At 50.2% G+C, this 20248-nt stretch overlaps 1 protein-coding gene across 1 annotated transcript in view; it reads left to right on the forward strand.

The window, feature by feature from the left end:
• LOC139384838 (unconventional myosin-Va-like) overlaps nt 1–19959 on the forward strand; it is a 78397-nt gene extending 58438 nt beyond the window's left edge. The window contains exons 21-41 of the mRNA XM_071129734.1: nt 13–261; nt 2469–2562; nt 3738–3886; nt 4240–4353; nt 4618–4752; nt 4842–4898; nt 5180–5407; nt 5655–5663; nt 6797–6897; nt 14091–14289; nt 15129–15197; nt 16027–16120; nt 16208–16354; nt 16826–16980; nt 17148–17237; nt 17652–17802; nt 18105–18289; nt 18867–18964; nt 19062–19236; nt 19525–19605; nt 19781–19959. Coding sequence (XP_070985835.1) covers nt 13–261; nt 2469–2562; nt 3738–3886; nt 4240–4353; nt 4618–4752; nt 4842–4898; nt 5180–5407; nt 5655–5663; nt 6797–6897; nt 14091–14289; nt 15129–15197; nt 16027–16120; nt 16208–16354; nt 16826–16980; nt 17148–17237; nt 17652–17802; nt 18105–18289; nt 18867–18964; nt 19062–19236; nt 19525–19605; nt 19781–19933 — 2733 coding nt within the window. The 3' untranslated portion in view covers nt 19934–19959. The remainder of the gene's footprint in view (nt 1–12; nt 262–2468; nt 2563–3737; nt 3887–4239; nt 4354–4617; nt 4753–4841; nt 4899–5179; nt 5408–5654; nt 5664–6796; nt 6898–14090; nt 14290–15128; nt 15198–16026; nt 16121–16207; nt 16355–16825; nt 16981–17147; nt 17238–17651; nt 17803–18104; nt 18290–18866; nt 18965–19061; nt 19237–19524; nt 19606–19780) is intronic.
• Nucleotides 19960–20248: the final 289 nt, after the last annotated feature.

A 20248-nucleotide genomic window follows, 5' to 3' on the forward strand; every position in this document is an offset into this window, starting at 1 on the left:
TCTCTCTCCCAGGCTAAAGACAACCGTGTGACTAGCGAGCGGCTGAACTGTCTGGAGACGTCCCACGCGGTGGAGAGTGAGAAGCTGAAGGTAGAGGTGTCTAAGCTGAAGGGGATAGAAGAGGAAGCCAAGAACAACGCCAACCGTGTCACTTCCCTTCTGGAGCAGCTGGAGAGGCTGAGGAGGGAGCTGACCACCACCCAGAAAGAGAAGAAGACCATTGAGGACTGGGCTACCAAGTACAGGGATGAGATGGAAAAGGTGAGGGATGAGGAGGGTGGTGGGATAGAAAAGGGCTCACTCTAGTTATCTCTTCATCTTGTCTCCTCCAATCACTTCTCAGATATATTTCAGATAAATGGCTCCCTTTCATACATCGTTCCCATAGTGGCCCTATAGAAGTGTGACAAGTTTGTATAAGAATGTGTAATGTGTGTCGTGGTTCAATGGTTTAGGACCCAGGGGAATCTACTGCAGACTGGGCACATGGCGGGCTGGGAGGCCATTGCCTTGGTGCAGGTGAGACCGGTAGACTAGTGTAGTGTAGGTGAGACAGGTAGGCTAGTGTAGTGTGGGTGTGTAGGTGAGACAGGTAGACTAGTGTAGTGTAGGTGAGACAGGTAGGCTAGTGTAGTGTAGGTGAGACAGGTAGGCTAGTGTGGGTGAGACAGGTAGGCTAGTGTAGTGTAGGCTAGTGTAGTGTGGGTGTGTAGGTGAGACAGGTAGACTAATGTGGTGTAGGTGAGACAGGTAGGCTAGTGTAGTATGGGTGTGTAGGTGAGACAGGTAGACTAGTGTAGGTGAGACAGGTAGGCTAGTGTGGGTTCTGTAGATGAACCAGGTAGGCTAGTGTGGTGTAGGTGAGACAGGTAGGCTATTGTAGTGGGTGTGTAGGTGAGACAGGCCTCAAACAATCGGAAAGGGAAAATGACTTTACCCCAGTCCTCAGCAGTCCAATCCCTGTACCTTTTGCAGAATATCAGTCTGCCCCTGATGTTTTTCCTGGAGAGAAGTGGCTTCTTTGCTGCCCTTCTTGACACCAGGCCATCCTCTAAAAGTCTTTGCCTCACTGTGCGTGCAGATGCACTCACACCTGCCTGCTGACATTCCTGAGCAAGCTCTGCACTGGTGGTGCCCCGATCCCGCAGCTGAATCAACTTTAGGAGATGGTCCTGTCGCTGGCTGGACTTTCTTGGGCGCCCTGAAGCCTTCTTCACAACAATTGAACCGCTCTCCTTGCAGTTCTTGATGATCTGATAAATGGTTGATTTAGGTGCAATCTTACTGGCAGCAATATCCTTGCCTGTGAAGCCCTTTTTGTGCAAAGCAATGATGACGGCACGTGTTTCCTTGCAAGTAACCATGGTTGACAGAGGAAGAACAATGATTACAAGCACCACCCTCCTTTTGAAGCTTCCAGTCTGTTATTCGAACTCAATCAGCATGACAGAGTGATCTCCAGCCTTGTCCTCGTCAACACTCACACCTGTGTTAACGAGAGAATCACTGACATGATGTCAGCTGGTCCTTTTGTGGCAGGGCTGAAATCCAGTGGAAATGTTTTTTGGGGGATTCAGTTCATTTGCATGGCAAAGAGGGACTTTGCAATTCATCTGATCACTATTCATAACATTCTGGAGTATATGCAAATTGCATCATACAAACTGAGGCAGCAGACTTTGTGAAAATGTATATTTGTGTCATTCTCAAAACTTTTGGCCACGACTGTGGTATGGGTGTGTAGGTGAGACAGGTAGGCTAATGTACCGTAGGTGAGACAGGTAGGCTAGTGTAGTGTGGGTGTGTAGGTGAGACAGGTAGGCTAGTGTAGTGTGGGTGTGTAGGTGAGACAGGAAGGCTAGTGTAGTGTGGGTGTGTAGGTGAGACAGGTAGACTAATGTGTACCGTAGGTGAGACAGGTAGGCTAGTGTAGTGTGGGTGTGTAGGTGAGACAGGAAGGCTAGTGTAGTGTGGGTGTGTAGGTGAGACAGGTAGACTAATGTGTACCGTAGGTGAGACAGGTAGGCTAGTGTAGTGTGGGTGTGTAGGTGAGACAGGAAGGCTAGTGTACTGTGGGTGTGTAGGTCAGACAGGTAGACTCATGTGGTTGTGTAGTTAATAGCAGGTAGACTAGTGCTAGCTGTGCAGTACAGTAGAGCAGTCCTCCAGAAGCCCAGTGATATCAACCAAACCCCAATGTCCTTGCAGTCCAGACCTGAGTCTGATACAGAACATCTGTCAAATACTGAAGATGCACTTGATTTGTTTCACCCTGTACACTGGGACCAATGGAAATGTTCTGAAACGCCCCCAACTCTGCACACTGGTCCAGCAAATCAAGTGCACCTTTAAGTATTTGAAACTATTTGACCCAGATCTGCTAGTGTTCTCAAATCACATGATTGATGGATTACTGGACCAATAGGCTGTGGTAGACTTGATTGAAGTATTTTCTCCTGTGTGTGAAGATGGTAGCAGAGCTGAAGCAGCAGAATGGTCTGCTGAAGACCGAGAAAGACGACCTGAACCGAATGATCAAGGAACAGAGCCAGCAGATGACAGGTACCAACCATTCACTAGCTTTAGACCAATCATGTTCATTGTTACTATATTTAGACCAATCACATTCTGTGTAAATACTTTTAGACCAATCACACTCATTGTTGAAGTTCCATACAGAGAATTGATGATACGCTCCCCACACGTGCTGAACTTCTTTCTCCTCTCTCTCTCCTTTCCCTTCTTCTCTCTGTGCTATCTCCTCCCCCTTTCCCTTCTTCTCTCTGTGCTCTCTCCTCCCCATCTCCTCTACCTCCTCCTTTCCCTTCTTCTCTCTGCTCTCTCCTCCCCATCTCCTCCACCTCCCCCTTTCCCTTCTTCTCTCTGCTCTCTCCTCCCCATCTCCTCCACCTCCCCCTTTCCCTTCTTCTCTCTGTGCTCTCTCCTCCCCATCTCCTCCACCTCCCCCTTTCCCTTCTTCTCTCTGCTCTCTCCTCCCCATCTCCTCCACCTCCCCCTTTCCCTTCTTCTCTCTGTGCTCTCTCCTCCCCATCTCCTCTACCTCCTCCTTTCCCTTCTTCTCTCTGCTCTCTCCTCCCCATCTCCTCCACCTCCCCCTTTCCCTTCTTCTCTCTGCTCTCTCCTCCCCATCTCCTCCACCTCCCCCTTTCCCTTCTTCTCTCTGTGCTCTCTCCTCCCCATCTCCTCCACCTCCCCCTTTCCCTTCTTCTCTCTGCTCTCTCCTCCCCATCTCCTCCACCTCCCCCTTTCCCTTCTTCTCTCTGTGCTCTCTCCTCCCCACCTCCTCCCCCTTTCCCTTCTTCTCTCTGTGCTCTCTCCTCCCCACCTCCTCCCCCTTTCCCTTCTTCTCTCTGTGCTATGTCCTCCCCCTTTCCCTTCTTCTCTCTGTGCTCTCTCCTCCCCATCTCCTCCACCTCCCCCTTTCCCTTCTTCTCTCTGTGCTCTCTCCTCCCCACCTCCTCCCCCTTTCCCTTCTTCTCTCTGTGTTCTCTCCTCCCCACCTCCTCCCCCTTTCCCTTCTTCTCTCTGTGCTCTCTCCTCCCCACCTCCTCCCCTTTCCCTTCTTCTCTCTGTGCTCTCTCCTCCCCACCTCCTCCACCTCCCCCTTTCCCTTCCTCTCTCTGTGCTCTCTCCTCCCCATCTCCTTCACCTCCCCCTTTCCCCTCTTCTCTCTGTGCTCTCTCCTCCCCATCTCCTCCACCTCCTCCCCCTTTCAGAGAAAATGACTCGTGCATTAGCGGAGGAGACTCAGCAGTTGGAGAGCGATCTGAACGAGGAGAGGTCTCGCTACCAGAACCTCCTAACAGAACACCTGAGACTGGAGGAACGCTACGACGACCTCAAGGAAGAAATCACTCTCTCTGTGGTAGGAGGCTAACGCATAGCATGTCAACAATTTCACACTCACAAACACTGGACCAAACCAGAACACACACACTCACAAACACTGAACCGAACCAGACCACTCACACTCACAAACACTGGACCGAACCAGACCACTCACAAACACTGGACCGAACCAGACCACACACACTCACAAACACTGGACCGAACCAGACCACACACACACTCACAAACACTGGACCGAACCAGACCACACACACTTACACACACGCCACACTGCCCCACCATACTAAACGCACACACACCAAACAAACACACTGCACCACACCACACCACAAACACACACTAAAGTCCCCTTGCCCCTCCTTTCTCCAGAGCGTGCCCAAGCCCGGCCACAGGAGAACAGACTCCACCCACAGCAGCAACGGATCAGAGTGCACCTACAACTCAGAGTTCGCCGAGTCAGAAGAAAGTTCCCGACATGGAGAAGTGAGTGGGACGGGACTTAGACAGAAACTTCCTCTCACCATTAGAAAATGTTACAAAAAACGTGTTAATGTTGCTTCAACCTGTTCTGTAGTTATTTGAACAGTTATTACAACTACAACCATGCAGAATTGGTCGTCATTCAGTAAAACACTTTCTGTAATGTTTTAGTATTGACAGCTAATGTCTTTAATGCCCATGACGATGCCCCAAAGCTCTGCCTGTCAGTCTCATTTCTGTCTCTGACCTCACTTCCTGTTGTGACAGGATGTGACCCGGGGCATGGACACGTCTCTGACTCTGAAGCTGCAGAAGCGCGTAACCGAGCTGGAGCAGGAGAAATCCTCTCTCCGCAACGAGCTAGAAAACAAGGAGGAGCAGTTCCAGCGGGCTAGAGTCAGGGTACACAATATTACTACAATACTATGCTATATTACTGTATTACAACCACAGTCTTACTTACTTTACTGTCGGACCACTCTGTCTGTCAGGATGATGAGGAGCATAAGAAATCACGTGGAGCAGAACTGGAGTACGAGTCTCTCAAGGTATTGTATAGATATCCAATCTACTCATATCTACGGTAGTGGGTGGGGGATAGGACTTAGGTGGGCAACAGCTCATGGCTCAAGGGCCCCGGGGGCCGCCAGTTGCCCATCACGGGGCTAGGGGTTGATTTGGGACTGGATTTGTCTGGGTGAGTGTGTTGTATACATAGATGGTTAGAGATCTCTAGATGGATATAACCCATTTTAGCGTTGACATTGCCGTCTCTATGGGTGTGTATTAACTCTGACTGCCGTCGACGGCATCCATCTTTAATCCACAGCGCCAGGAGCTGGATTCCGAGAACAAGAAGTTGAAGCATGACCTGACCGCCATGAGGCAGAGCCTGCTGGGTAATGCAGGCGCTGGGGCGGGGGCACCAGGAAGTCCACCCTACAAAGTTCTCATGGACCAACTGAACTCCTCGTGCGAGGAGCTGGAGGTGCGAAAAGAGGAGGTGCTGATTCTACGATCTCAACTGGTCTCACAGAAGGAGGCCATGCAGCACAAGGTAGGAGACATGGAGGGACCCACACACACACACACGGACATGTGCAAACACACACACATGCACACTGACCCATGCACAGACACGCATATATGCACACAGTCTCGCAGATATAGATATATACACATATATACACACACGTGAAACCTTTTCATGTCTGTCTACTGCACTATCAATGCTTCTAACACTCCAGTCTCTTCTCTCCTTCTCTCCCTCTCTCTCTTCTCTCTCCTGCCATGCCTTCCTAAAGGATGAGAAGGTACTAGAACTCTGCTGACTGCATGTTCTGGGAATGACTAGCTTAAACACATACACACATGCCACTGATTTATTTGCATGTAACACCACCATATGTATGGTCTTTAGATTCACAATACTGGATGGGTCAAGATTCATGTGGAATAATAGTGTCTTCTCTCTGTTCTCTGCCTGATGCTCTGTTGTGTCTTCTCTCTGTTCTCTGCCTGATGCTCTGTTGTGTCTTCTCTCTGTTCTCTGCCTGATGCTCTCTTGTGTCTTCTCTCTGTTCTCTGCCTGATGCTCTGTTGTGTCTTCTCTCTGTTCTCTGCCTGATGCTCTGTTGTGTCTTCTCTCTGTTCTCTGCCTGATGCTCTGTTGTGTCTTCTCTCTGTTCTCTGCCTGATGCTCTGTTGTGTCTTCTCTCTGTTCTCTGCCTGATGCTCTGTTGTGTCTTCTCTCTGTTCTCTGCCTGATGCTCTGTTGTGTCTTCTCTCTGTTCTCTGCCTGATGCTCTGTTGTGTCTTCTCTCTGTTCTCTGCCTGATGCTCTGTTGTGTCTTCTCTCTGTTCTCTGCCTGATGCTCTGTTGTGTCTTCTCTCTGTTCTCTGCCTGATGCTCTGTTGTGTCTTCTCTCTGTTCTCTGCCTGATGCTCTGTTGTGTCTTCTCTCTGTTCTCTGCCTGATGCTCTGTTGTGTCTTCTCTCTGTTCTCTGCCTGATGCTCTGTTGTGTCTTCTCTCTGTTCTCTGCCTGATGCTCTGTTGTGTCTTCTCTCTGTTCTCTGCCTGATGCTCTGTTGTGTCTTCTCTCTGTTCTCTGCCTGATGCTCTGTTGTGTCTTCTCTCTGTTCTCTGCCTGATGCTCTGTTGTGTCTTCTCTCTGTTCTCTGCCTGATGCTCTGTTGTGTCTTCTCTCTGTTCTCTGCCTGATGCTCTGTTGTGTCTTCTCTCTGTTCTCTGCCTGATGCTCTGTTGTGTCTTCTCTCTGTTCTCTGCCTGATGCTCTGTTGTGTCTTCTCTCTGTTCTCTGCCTGATGCTCTGTTGTGTCTTCTCTCTGTTCTCTGCCTGATGCTCTGTTGTGTCTTCTCTACATGTGAATGTGGTTATTTTCCTCTTTCTCTCTCATCCCCCTCCATGTCATCCCTCTCTCCAGGAGACGATGACAGAGCCAGTGCACTATGCAGAGGATGTCCATAAGATGAAGGACTCTGGTGCAATCACTCAGGCTTATCTAGGACTCAAAGAGACCAACAGGTACAACTCTCTTTCTCTCTCTCTTTTTCTCTTTCACTTTCCCTCCCCATCCCTCTATCTCCTTCTCTCTGTATCTCCTCAATCTCTCGCTTTCTCTCTCTCCCCTTCTCTTCACTTTCCCTCTCCTTCTCGCTTTCTCTCTCTCCCCTTCTCTTCACTTTCCCTCTCCTTCTCGCTTTCTCTCTCCCTTTCTCTCTTTCGCTTTCTCTTTACCTTTCCCTCCCCTCTATCTCCTTCTGTCTGTCACTCCCTTCTCTCTTACCTTTCTCTCCCCTCTATCTCCTTCTCTGTCACTCCCTTCTCTCTTACCTTTCTCTCCCCTCTATCTCCTTCTGTCTGTCACTCCCTTCTCTCTTACTTTTCTCTCCCCTCTATCTCCTTCTCTGTCACTCCCTTCTCTCTTACCTTTCTCTCCCCTCTATCTCCTTCTGTCTGTCACTCCCTTCTCTCTTTACCTTTCTCTCCCCTCTATCTCCTTCTGTCTGTCACCCCCTTCCCTCTTTACCTTTCTCTCCCCTCTATCTCCTTCTGTCTGTCACCCCCTTCCCTCTTTACCTTTCTCTCCCCTCTATCTCCTTCTGTCTGTCACTCCCTTCCCTCTTTACCTTTCCCTCCCCTCTATCTCCTTCTGTCTGTCACCCCCTTCTCTCTTTACCTTTCCCTCCCCTCTATCTCCTTCTGTCTGTCACTCCCTTCTCTCTTTACCTTTCTCTCCCCTCTATCTCCTTCTGTCTGTCACCCCCTTCTCTCTTACCTTTCTCTCCCCTCTATCTCCTTCTGTCTGTCACTCCCTTCTCTCTTTACCTTTCTCTCCCCTCTATCTCCTTCTGTCTGTCACCCCCTTCTCTCTTACCTTTCTCTCCCATCTATCTCCTTCTGTCTGTCACTCCCTTCTCTCTTACCTTTCTCTCCCCTCTATCTCCTTCTGTCTGTCACCCCCTTCTCTCTTACCTTTCTCTCCCCTCTATCTCCTTCTGTCTGTCACTCCCTTCTCTCTTTACCTTTCTCTCCCCTCTATCTCCTTCTGTCTGTCACCCCCTTCTCTCTTACCTTTCTCTCCCATCTATCTCCTTCTGTCTGTCACTCCCTTCTCTCTTACCTTTCTCTCCCCTCTATCTCCTTCTGTCTGTCACTCCCTTCTCTCTTTACCTTTCTCTCCCCTCTATCTCCTTCTGTCTGTCACTCCCTTCTCTCTTTACCTTTCCCTCCCCTCTATCTCCTTCTGTCTGTCACTCCCTTCTCTCTTACCTTTCTCTCCCCTCTATCTCCTTCTGTCTGTCACTCCCTTCTCTCTTTACCTTTCTCTCCCCTCTATCTCCTTCTGTCTGTCACTCCCTTCTCTCTTTACCTTTCCCTCCCCTCTATCTCCTTCTGTCTGTCACTCCCTTCTCTCTTACCTTTCTCTCCCCTCAATCTCCTGTCTGTCACCCACTTCCCTCTTTACCTTTCCCTTCCTCCCCCAGAGTTCCACAGAGGACTCATTACAGTACAAGCTCCCCACCAGTATGTCTGATGTACTCCATGAGTACACTCAGTGTGTGTGAGATCTGTATGTGTTTGAGAACTGTGTGTGTGAACTCCTCTCTCTGTTGTGCGCAGATCTCCCAGGTTCTTGCGTAAACCACTAGAAACCAATGAGCTCCTAAATCGGCTCAGGTAACCAATCAGATGTGTCCTTTGCATCGTGAGGCGGAGCATGCGTGGCCATGCTGACCAATGGGGATTGAGCAAGACTGAGCGGAGGCTTTTTATTGGATAGGATAATATAGTTGATGATGGCTGGCTGATATTGAATCTATATTAATGATATATTATGTAGGTGATAAAACTAGATTTGCTTCAGTAGCAATGGGTCTGCTTGTTTTGCACGCCGGGCGATGCCTAACCTGTACTGTACTGTAAGTGGTGAAGGCGGCGTAAGCCGCCTGCTAATTGGTATGATGATGACGCTAAGCTAGGTTAGCCTGCGTAATATTGGTCATCGAACTAGCATGGTAATTAAGCTAAGCTAGGTTAGCCTACATAGCATTGGTAATCTAACTAGCATGTTGAAGCTAAACTAGGTTAGCCTCCGTATGGGTTGAAGGTTAGGCATGAATGATGCACAGACTCTTAATTACTAATCAGCTCCTATGAAATGTCTTCTGCATGGAACCAAACCTGCATCTTTACCAACCGTGTGTTTCCCTGTGTTGTGTTTTGTTAGTTCCATCATGTTGCTACCATCCTGTGTGTTACGTTGCGTTAAGAATCCTTGTAATTTCAGATTTGGATCATTTTGCTTGTTCTCTACCAGGGGTTGGAACCAAAATTATTTTCCAATTGTTTTGTTCTGACTAGAACCAGACATTTTTTTTCCCGACCGTTCTGAACCGGTTCGAACCCCAAAAAAAGTTCTGAACCGGTTCGAACCCCAAAAAAAGTTCTGAACCGGTTCGAACCCAAAAAAAAGTTCTGAACCGGTTCAAACCCCCAAAAATGTTCTGAACCGGTTCGAACCCCAAAAAAAGTTCTGAACCGGTTCGAACCCCAAAAAAAGCAAAGATTCATATAATTCCTTTCTGTTCCTTTATAAACCTCTGAAATTGACTTTTTTAAAAACATTTAGCTCGACATTAAGTTACTTCACCAATCAGTGAGGATATAGCAGCTTGCTATGGAGCGGGCAAGCTGTTTACATGCATTGGACAGACGAATGTAGGGCGTTGGATGAGACTGACATTTTCCGTGTGGGGAGAGAGCGAGAGAAGGTGGAGGAGGGTTGGCTTGAAACGGTGGGCATCTTGTTGTTATGACATGCATCATCTGAATTAGGCCCACAGAATTATACCTTCGGAAGAGCGGCTTTTATGAAGGAACTTTGAATGTCTTTGAACTTCAGAAAGGTGTCTTAACGCTGGGCCAGCTAGCTGGTATGTCCAGAGCGGCACCAGAATTCAAATAAAAACACCTTTTACCTTTTTGTACTTAGTAAATCCAATGTGAAATGTGATAACTATAGTATCCTTAATTAGCATTGAAAAGGGTAATCCATTCTTCTCTGATTGTAAATCTCTCTCCCTAATTTCTGAATCAGACTTGTAACGTCAGTAGGCTACTAGACTATGCTTCAGAGGGGAAGGGGCAGGTAGCCTACACACGCGCACACTGGAACACTTTTCTGTCAGGCGCACACTGGAACACTTTTCTGTCAGGCGGACACTGGAACACTTTTCTGTCAGGCGGACACTGGAACACTTTTCTGTCAGGCGGACACTGGAACACTTTTCTGACAGGCGCACACTGGAACACTTTTCTGTCAGGCGGACACTGGAACACTTTTCTTAGTGACAGAGTGTGAGGCTTTGAATATGCACTTTGTTACGTTTTTTGTGCAACTGACAAACAATGCATGGCAAATAAAATAACGTTATTATTCCATGCTTTTAAAATAATGGTTCTGTTCCGGAACAGTATAGATCACTTTTGTTCTGATTCTGTTCCTTGAAATATGTATATTTTCCAGTTGTCGGTTCTGTTCCCTGAACTGGTTCCAACCCCTGTTCTAAACACACATAGATTCAGAATACTAAGCACAACAAGCTGACACACACATAGCATGAGACTGCATCACCCCACCTCCCCTAGTCCACCACCACCCCACCTCCTCTAGTCCACCACCACCCCACCTCCTCTAGTCCACCACCACCCCACCTCCTCTAGTCCACCACCACCCCAGCTCCCCTAGTCCACCACCACCCCAGCTCCCCTAGTCCACCACCACCCCACCTCCTCTAGTCCACCACCACCCCACCTCCTCTAGTCCACCACCACCCCAGCTCCCCTAGTCCACCACCACCCCAGCTCCCCTAGTCCACCACCACCCCAGCTCCCCTAGTCCACCACCACCCCACCTCCTCTAGTCCACCACCACCCCAGCTCCCCTAGTCCACCACCACCCCACCTCCTCTAGTCCACCACCACCCCACCTCCTCTAGTCCACCACCACCCCAGCTCCCCTAATCCACCACCACCCCAGCTCCCCTAGTCCACCAACACCCCACCTCCACTAGTCCACCACCACCCCACCTCCTCTAGTCCACCACCACCCCAGCTCCCCTAGTCCACCACCACCCCACCTCCTCTAGTCCACCACCACCCCACCTCCTCTAGTCCACCACCACCCCAGCTCCCCTAGTCCACCACCACCCCAGCTCCCCTAGTCCACCACCACCCCACCTCCTCTAGTCCACCACCACCCCAGCTCCCCTAGTCCACCACCACCCCAGCCCACAATCATCACCTCACCTCCTATAGTCCACGACCACCCCATCTCCTCTAGTCCACCAACACCCCACCTCCTCTAGTCCACCTCCTCTAGTCCACCACCACCCCACCTCCTCTAGTCCACCACCACCCCAGCTCCTCTAGTCCACCACCACCCCAGCTCCCCTAGTCCACCACCACCCCAGTCCACAATCATCACCCCACCTCCTCTAGTCCACAACCACTCCACCTCCCCTAGTCCACCACCTCCCCTATTCCCCCACCTCCTCTAGTCCACCACCACCCCACCTCCTCTAGTCCACCATCACCCCACCTCCTCTAGTCCACCACCACCCCACCTCCTCTAGTCCTCCATCATCCCACCTCCTCTAGTCCACCACCACCCCACCTCCTCTAGTCCACCACCACCCCACCTCCTCTAGTCCACCACCACCCCATCTCCTCTAGTCCACCACCATCCCTCCTCCTCTAGACCACCTCCTCTAGTCCACCACCACCCCACCTCCCCAAGACCACCAGCACCCCACCTCCTCTAGTCCACCACCACTCCACCTCCCCTAGTCCACCACCTCCCCTATTCCCCCACCTCCTCTAGACCACCACCATCCCACCTCCTCTAGTCCACCACCACCCCATCTCCTCTAGTCCACCACCACCCCACCTCCTCTAGTCCACCATCACCCACCTCCTCTAGTCCACCACCACCCCACCTCCTCTAGTCCACCATCATCCCTCCTCCTCTTGTCCACCATCACCCCACCTCCTCTAGTCCACCACCGCCCCACCTCCTCTAGTCCACCATCATCCCTCCTCCTCTAGTCCACCACCCCACCTCCTCTAGTCCACCATCATCCCACCTCCTCTAGTCCACCATCATCCCTCCTCTAGTCCACCACCACCCCACCTCCTCTAGTCCACCACCACCCCATCTCCTCTTGTCCACCATCATCCCTCCTCCTCTAGTCCACCATCATCCCTCCTCCTCTAGTCCACCACCACCCCAACTCCTCTAGTCCACCATCATCCCTCCTCCTCTAGTCCACCATCATCCCTCCTCCTCTAGTCCACCATCATCCCTCCTCTAGTCCACCATCATCCCTCCTCCTCTAGTCCACCATCATCCCTCCTCCTCTAGTCCACCATCATCCCTCCTCCTCTAGACCACCACCATCCCTCCTCCTCTAGTCCACCATCATCCCTCCTCCTCTAGTCCACCATCATCCCTCCTCCTCTAGTCCACCATCATCCCTCCTCCTCTAGTCCACCATCATCCCTCCTCCTCTAGTCCACCATCATCCCTCCTCCTCTAGTCCACCATCATCCCTCCTCCTCTAGTCCACCATCATCCCTCCTCCTCTAGTCCACCATCATCCCTCCTCCTCTAGTCCACCATCATCCCTCTTCCTCTAGTCCACCATCATCCCTCCTCCTCTAGTCCACCATCATCCCTCCTCCTCTAGTCCACCATCATCCCTCCTCCTCTAGTCCACCATCATCCCTCCTCCTCTAGTCCACCATCATCCCTCCTCCTCTAGTCCACCATCATCCCTCCTCCTCTAGTCCACCATCATCCCTCCTCCTCTAGTCCACCATCATCCCTCCTCCTCTAGTCCACCATCATCCCTCCTCCTCTAGTCCACCATCATCCCTCCTCCTCTAGTCCACCATCATCCCTCCTCCTCTAGTCCACCATCATCCCTCCTCCTCTAGTCCACCATCATCCCTCTTCCTCTAGACCACCATCATCCCTCCTCCTCTAGTCCACCATCATCCCTCCTCCTCTAGTCCACCATCATCCCTCCTCCTCTAGTCCACCATCATCCCTCTTCCTCTAGACCACCATCATCCCTCCTCCTCTAGTCCACCACCACCCCACCCCCTCTAGTCCACCATCATCCCACCTCCTCTAGTCCACCATCATCCCTCCTCCTCTAGTCCACCATCATCCCTCCTCCTCTAGTCCACCATCATCCCTCCTCCTCTAGACCACCATCATCCCTCCTCCTCTAGTCCACCATCATCCCTCCTCCTCTAGTCCACCATCATCCCTCCTCCTCTAGTCCACCATCATCCCTCTTCCTCTAGACCACCATCATCCCTCCTCCTCTAGTCCACCATCATCCCTCCTCCTCTAGTCCACCACCATCCCTCCTCCTCTAGACCACCACCATCCCTCCACCTCTAGACCACCACCACCCCTCCTCCTCTAGTCCACCATCATCCCTCCTCCTCTAGTCCACCATCATCCCTCCTCCTCTAGACCACCACCATCCCTCCTCCTCTAGACCACCACCACCCCTCCTCCTCTAGACCACCACCATCCCTCCTCCTCTAGTCCACCATCATCCCTCCTCCTCTAGTCCACCACCATCCCACCTCCTCTAGTCCACCATCATCCCTCCTCCTCTAGTCCACCATCATCCCTCCTCCTCTAGTCCACCATCATCCCTCCTCCTCTAGTCCACCATCATCCCTCCTCCTCTAGTCTACCATCATCCCTCCTCCTCTAGTCTACCATCATCCCTCCTCCTCTAGTCCACCATCATCCCTCCTCCTCTAGTCCACCATCATCCCTCCTCCTCTAGACCACCATCATCTCTCCTCCTCTAGACCACCATCATCCCTCATCCCCCTCTTTGTTAAGCCTTTTTTCTGTTCCCTTTCTTTCCTTTGTGTTTGTTTGTCAGATCCCCACTGCTGACTTCCATAGGCTGAATGAGGACGGAGAGCTGTGGCTGGTATATGAAGGGTTAGAGGAGACCAACAGGTTAACCGTGTGTGTGTGTGTGTGTGTGTGTGGACCAGGCGTGGTGTGAGGCTGTTTGCTCTTGCTCCCTCCATCCCATATTTTCTCCTTCTTGCTTTCCCAACCTCCTATAGTAGTTGAAGAATGATTCTAATCTTCTCTCTCCATCCCCTCCTCTCAGACTGTTGGAGGGCCAGATGCAGCAGCAGCGGCGTAGCTATGACAACGAGGTGGAGGTGTTGCGAGGGGAGTTACAGAGTGTTAAAGAGGAGAATAACCGTCAACAACAGCTGCTGGCCCAGAACCTGCAACTCCCACCAGAGGCACGCATAGAGGCTAGTCTACAGCATGAGATCACACGACTCACCAACGAAAACCTGGTACGTTACACGTTTACACACACACATAGTATACACACACACATACACAGAGTGTACAAAACATTAAGGACACCTGCTCTTTCCATGATAGACTGACCAGGTGAAAGCTATGATTCCTTATTGATGTCACTTGTTAAATCCACTTCAATCAGTATAGATGAAGGGAAGGAGACAGGTTAAAGAAGGATTTAAACAATCGAGACATGGATTGTGTGTGAGTGCCATTCAGAGGGTGAATGGGTGAGACAAAATATTCAAGTGCCATTGAACGGGGTATGGTAGTAGGTGCCAGGTGCACCAGTTTGTGTCAAGAACTGTAATGCTGTTGGGTTTTTCACACTCAACAGTTTCCCATGTATATCAAGAATGTTCTACCACCCAAAAGGACATCCAGCCAACTTGACACAACTCTGGGAAGCATTGGAGTCAACATGGACCAGCATCCCTGTGGAACGTGATGGGGGGGGGGGGGGGGTGCAATTCAATGTTAGGAAGGTGTCCTTAATGTTTTGTACACCCAGTGTATACACACACTTACAAACATGCAAACGTGTACACACATGCAGTCACACACACATGCACACACACATTTTAATACTTTTACAAAATGATTTAAGCATTCAAAAGGTCATAGATGAATGAAAAAACACACACATACTCAGACCAGATCACTGGCCCCACCAAGACAACCTGCTGCCATCAACCAGCACTTCCCTTATTGGTCGGTAGTGGTACTGTGATAGTTACTGTTTTACTGAGGGGGCGTGTGTGTCCGACACCACCCAGATGTGTGTGTCCTGTGAGAACACCCTCTGATGTGTGTGGATGTCACCTAACAGGAGATGCTGAGGACTGAGGATCCAACAGCATATCGCAGCGCCAAAGTCAACATATTACGACGGATGGTTGTATGTTGAGTCTAAGGACATTGTGTGTTTCTCTGCACGTGTGTGACCACTAACAGAGTTTGGTGTGTGTCAGATTTCTACTCTAACTCTGTTAACCCACAACAGACAAATCCAGCAGAGCACCTCTTCTCTCTAACTCACACAGGAGGTCAATGTGTTAAACCCAGCACCTCTTCTCTCTAACTCACACAGGAGGTCAATGTGTTAAACCCAGCACCTCTTCTCTCTAACTCACGCAGGAGGTCAATGTGTTAAACCCAGCACCTCTTCTCTCTAACTCACACAGGAGGTCAATGTGTTAAACCCAGCACCTCTTCTCTCTAACTCACACAGGAGGTCAATGTGTTAAACCCAGCACCTCTTCTCTCTAACTCACACAGGAGGTCAATGTGTTAAACCCAGCACCTCTTCTCTCTGTTAACATACAGCCAGGCCTTGTTTCAAATTAGCACCCCCTCTCTCTCTAACCCCACAGAGGACCAAATAAGTACCCCCTATTTTAAATCAAGCCCCTCTCTCTCTCCAACCCACTGGGTAAGGGAGCCTGTTTTTTTGTCTGAACTTTGACCATTGTCAGCTTTCTGTTTGACCGCTGATCCCTTCGCTTTGATAAACTGAACGACTATTGCCAACCTCACCTCTCTCTCTCTCTCTCTCTCTCTCTCTCTCTCTCTCTCTCTCTCTCTCTCTCTCTCTCTCTCTCTCTCTCTCTCTCTCTCTCTCTCTCTCTCTCTCTCTCTCTCTCTCTCTCTCTCTCTCTCTCTCTCTCTCTCTCTCTCTCTCTCTCTCTCTCTCTCTCTCTCTCTCTCTCTCTCTCTCTCTCTCTCAGGACCTCATGGAACAGCTGGAGAAGCAGGATAAAACTATCCGTAAGCTTAAGAAACAGCTGAAGGTGTTCTCAAAGAAGATTGGAGAAATGGGAGGTAAGGAAGGAGACGTACCTGACCGTCTGTGTAGATGGGTGTCTGTGTGACCTGAATGTGTGTATATCTGACCGTGTGTGTGTGTAGCTGGACATGTTGAGACTATATCTCCGGGTCAGATGGTTGAAGAGACGGTCCGTCCGGTGAACATTCCTCGTCGCGAGAAAGACTTCCAGGGAATGTTGGAGTACAAGAAGGAGGATGAGCTGAAACTGGTTAAGAACCTTATACTGGGTATGTAACCTCCACTCTGACCTATAACCCTGACCTCTAACCATTCTCAGTCTTGCACTCTCTTTTAACTCTCTCACCACCTCTCTCTCTCTCTCTGCCTCTCTCTCTCTCTCTGCCTCTCTCTCTCTCTGCCTCTCTCTCTCTCTCTACCTCTCTCTCTCTCTCTACCTCTCTCTCTCTCTCTACCTCTCTCTCTCTCTCTACCTCTCTCTCTCTACCTCTCTCTCTCTCTACCTCTCTCTCTCTACCTCTCTCTCTCTCTACCTCTCTCTCTCTCTCTCTACCTCTCTCTCTCTCTCTACCTCTCTCTCTCTACCTCTCTCTCTCTCTACCTCTCTCTCTACATTTCTTTCTCTACCTCTCTCTCTACCTCTCTATGAGTGATAGAGAAGTTTTTCTGTTCATACATAGATACAGGCATATACATAGATAATCCAATAGTTTATTGTAACAGTCAATTATCTGTAACAGAGTTGAAGCCTCGTGGTGTAGCGGTGAATCTGATCCCAGGCCTGCCAGCCTACATCCTCTTCATGTGTCTGAGGCATGCTGACTATGTCAACGATGACCAGAAGGTCAGGACGCTGCTCACATCCACCATCAACAGCATCAAGAAGATACTCAAGGTGCGTAGGGCTCTGGTTTAAAGTAGTGCACTATATAGGGTATAGGAAGGATGTAATGTGGGGCGCACACCCTATGATGTCAATACAACTACATTAAGTTGCTCCTATACTTGTGTAGTAACACTGTAATTACACTAGTAACTATATTGTCATTTTATCTCTGTCAGAAACGGGGGGATGACTTTGAGACGGTCTCCTTCTGGCTGTCCAACACCTGCCGCTTCCTACACTGTCTGAAACAGTACAGCGGAGATGAGGTGAGACCGGACCCAGCACACACACACACACACACACACAGACAGTCTGCAACGGTACAGCGGAGATGAGGTGAGACCGGACCCAGCACACACACACACACACACACACACACAGACAGTCTGAAACAGTACAGCGGAGATGAGGTGAGACCGGACCCAGCGCACACACACACACACACACACACACACACACACACACACACAGACAGTCTGAAACAGTACAGCGGAGATGAGGTGAGACCGGACCCAGCACACACACAAATGCTTACAGAGCGAGACACACACACACACACACACACACAGACAGTCTGCAACGGTACAGCGGAGGTGAGGTACACCCCAAAACACAGACACACCCCAACCTGTGTGTTTGTATCTGTTTCTCTCTCTTCCTCCTCCTCTCTGCTCCTGCAGTCGTTTATGAAGCACAACACTCCTAAGCAGAATGATCACTGCCTGTCTAACTTTGACCTGGCTGAGTACCGTCAGGTCCTCAGTGACCTGGCCATTCAGATCTACCAGCAGCTCATCAAATGCATGGAGAACATCCTACAGCCCATGATTGGTGAGTACACCACGCTGTGTGTGTGTTTTTATTCAATTCAATTGAACCTTTATTTAACTAGGCAAGTCAGTTAAGAACAAATTCTTATTTACAATGACGGCCAAACCCGGACGACGCTGGGCCAATTGTTCGCCGCCCTGTGGGACAACCGGATGTGATACAGCCTGGATTCGAACCAGGGAATGAAGCGAAGCCTCATGCACTGAGATGCAGGGCCTTAGACTGCTGCGCCACTCTGTGGTGTGTGGGTGGGTGAACATCCAACCACTAACATGTTGTGTGTGTGTGTGTGTGTGTCCCAGTCTCTGGTATGTTGGAGCATGAGACCATCCAGGGTGTGTCGGGGGTTAAGCCGACCGGTCTGCGTAAACGGACATCGAGCATCGCTGACGAGGGAACCTACACGCTGGAATCCATCTTACGCCAGCTCAGCGCTTTCCACTCCACCATGTGTCAGCACGGCACCGACCCTGAACTCATCAAACAGGTCCGTGTGCTTGTGTTCTGACCCAGACCCTTGGTTGTGTTCTGACCGTGACCATTGGTTGTGTTCTGACCGTGACCCTTGGTTGTGTTCTGACCGTGACCCTTGGTTGTGTTCTGACCGTGACCCTTGGTTGTGTTCTGACCCTGACCCTTGGTTGTGTTCTGACCCTGACCCTTGGTTATGTTCTGACCCTGACCCATGGTTGTGTTCTGACCCTGACCCTTGGTTGTTCTGACCATGATCCTTGGTTGTGTTCTGACCCTGATCCTTGGTTGTGTTCTGACCCAGACCCTTGGTTGTGTTCTGACCCAGACCCTTGGTTGTGTTCTGACCCAGACCCTTGGTTGTGTTCTGACCCTGACCCTTGGCTGTGTTCTGGTTCTGACCCTTGGCTGTGTTCTGACCCTTGGCTGTGTTCTGACCCTTGGCTGTGTTCTGACCCTTGGCTGTGTTCTGACCCTGACCCTTGGCTGTGTTCTGACCCTGACCTTTGGCTGTGTCCTGACCCTGACCCTTGGCTGTGTCCTGATCCTGACCCTTGGCTGTGTCCTGACCCTTGGCTGTGTTCTGACCCCAGGTTGTGAAGCAGCAGTTCTACATCATTGGAGCTGTGACTCTCAACAATCTACTGCTGCGTAAAGACATGTGCTCCTGGAGCAAAGGCATGCAGATCAGGTCGGTTCAGAGAGGCTGTCATGTCTTATGTATAGACAGACTGTGTCTAATGTGTTTTATAGAGTGTGTGTGTAACGTATATAATGTGGTGTACCAGGTATAACGTGAGTCAGCTGGAGGAGTGGCTGCGTGACAAGTCTCTGATGCTGTGTGGAGCCAAGGAGACTCTGGAGCCTCTGATTCAGGCTGCTCAGCTGCTGCAAGTCAAGAAGAAGACGGACGAAGACGCCGAGGCCATCTGCTCCATGTGCAACAGCTTGTCCACATCTCAGGTATCCAATCACAGCTCACTATTCTGCTCATGTACTAAACCAATTAGAGCCCTCTCTACCACTCACGTACTGAACTAACCAATCACAGCCCTCTCTACCACTCACGTACTGAACTAGTCAATCACAGCCCTCTCTACCACTTAGGTCCTGAACTGACCAATCCCAGCCCTCGGGTACTCAATTTACCAGTCAAGCCCTATCACTGCGGAGAATGGGACAGGGGATCAGTTGAGTTAATAGTTCAAGGTTCAACGAATGAAGTTTGTCTCTGTGTTTCTGTGTTCCCAGATTGTGAAGGTGTTGAACCTGTACACTCCAGTCAACGAGTTTGAAGAGAGGGTGTCTGTTACCTTCATACGAACCATACAGGTAAGATCTCTCTGTCTCTCTGTCTGTCTGTCTGTCTGTCTGTCTGTCTGTCTGTCTGTCTGTCTGTCTGTCTGTCTGTCTGTCTGTCTGTCTGTCTGTCTGTCTGTCTGTCTGTCTGTCTGTCTGCAACTAATGTATATATTTTCTCTCCCTGTTCTTCCCTTCCTCCCCCTAGACTCGTTTGCGGGACCGCTGTGAGACTCCTCAGCTGTTGATGGACACTAAGATCATCTACCCAGTCACCTTCCCTTTCAACCCCTCCTCTCTGGCCCTGGAGACTATCCAAATACCAGGCTCCCTCAACCTAGCCTTCCTTACCCGCGTCTAACACACACACACACACACACACACACACACACACACACACACACACACACACATACACAACTAATAGATAGGCTATACATATGTACACATGCATACACAAAGCATTCTCTTCCTAACACATCCAAACACTTACATACAGTGCACACACACATACACACGCTCAGCTTCCACCCTACGGTAGTCTTTATATCAGTAGTTGAAAGCCCATCCTCCTCCGCGTGTACAAATGCTCAACTCTAAGAGAATGCACCGCTACAGGCCACCTTTTCTCCTATCTTACCCCCTTTTACTAAGCTACACTCCCCACCTACAACCC

The sequence above is a fragment of the Oncorhynchus clarkii genome, chromosome 26 (assembly GCF_045791955.1).
Source record: "Oncorhynchus clarkii lewisi isolate Uvic-CL-2024 chromosome 26, UVic_Ocla_1.0, whole genome shotgun sequence".
Classification (NCBI taxonomy): domain Eukaryota; kingdom Metazoa; phylum Chordata; class Actinopteri; order Salmoniformes; family Salmonidae; genus Oncorhynchus; species Oncorhynchus clarkii.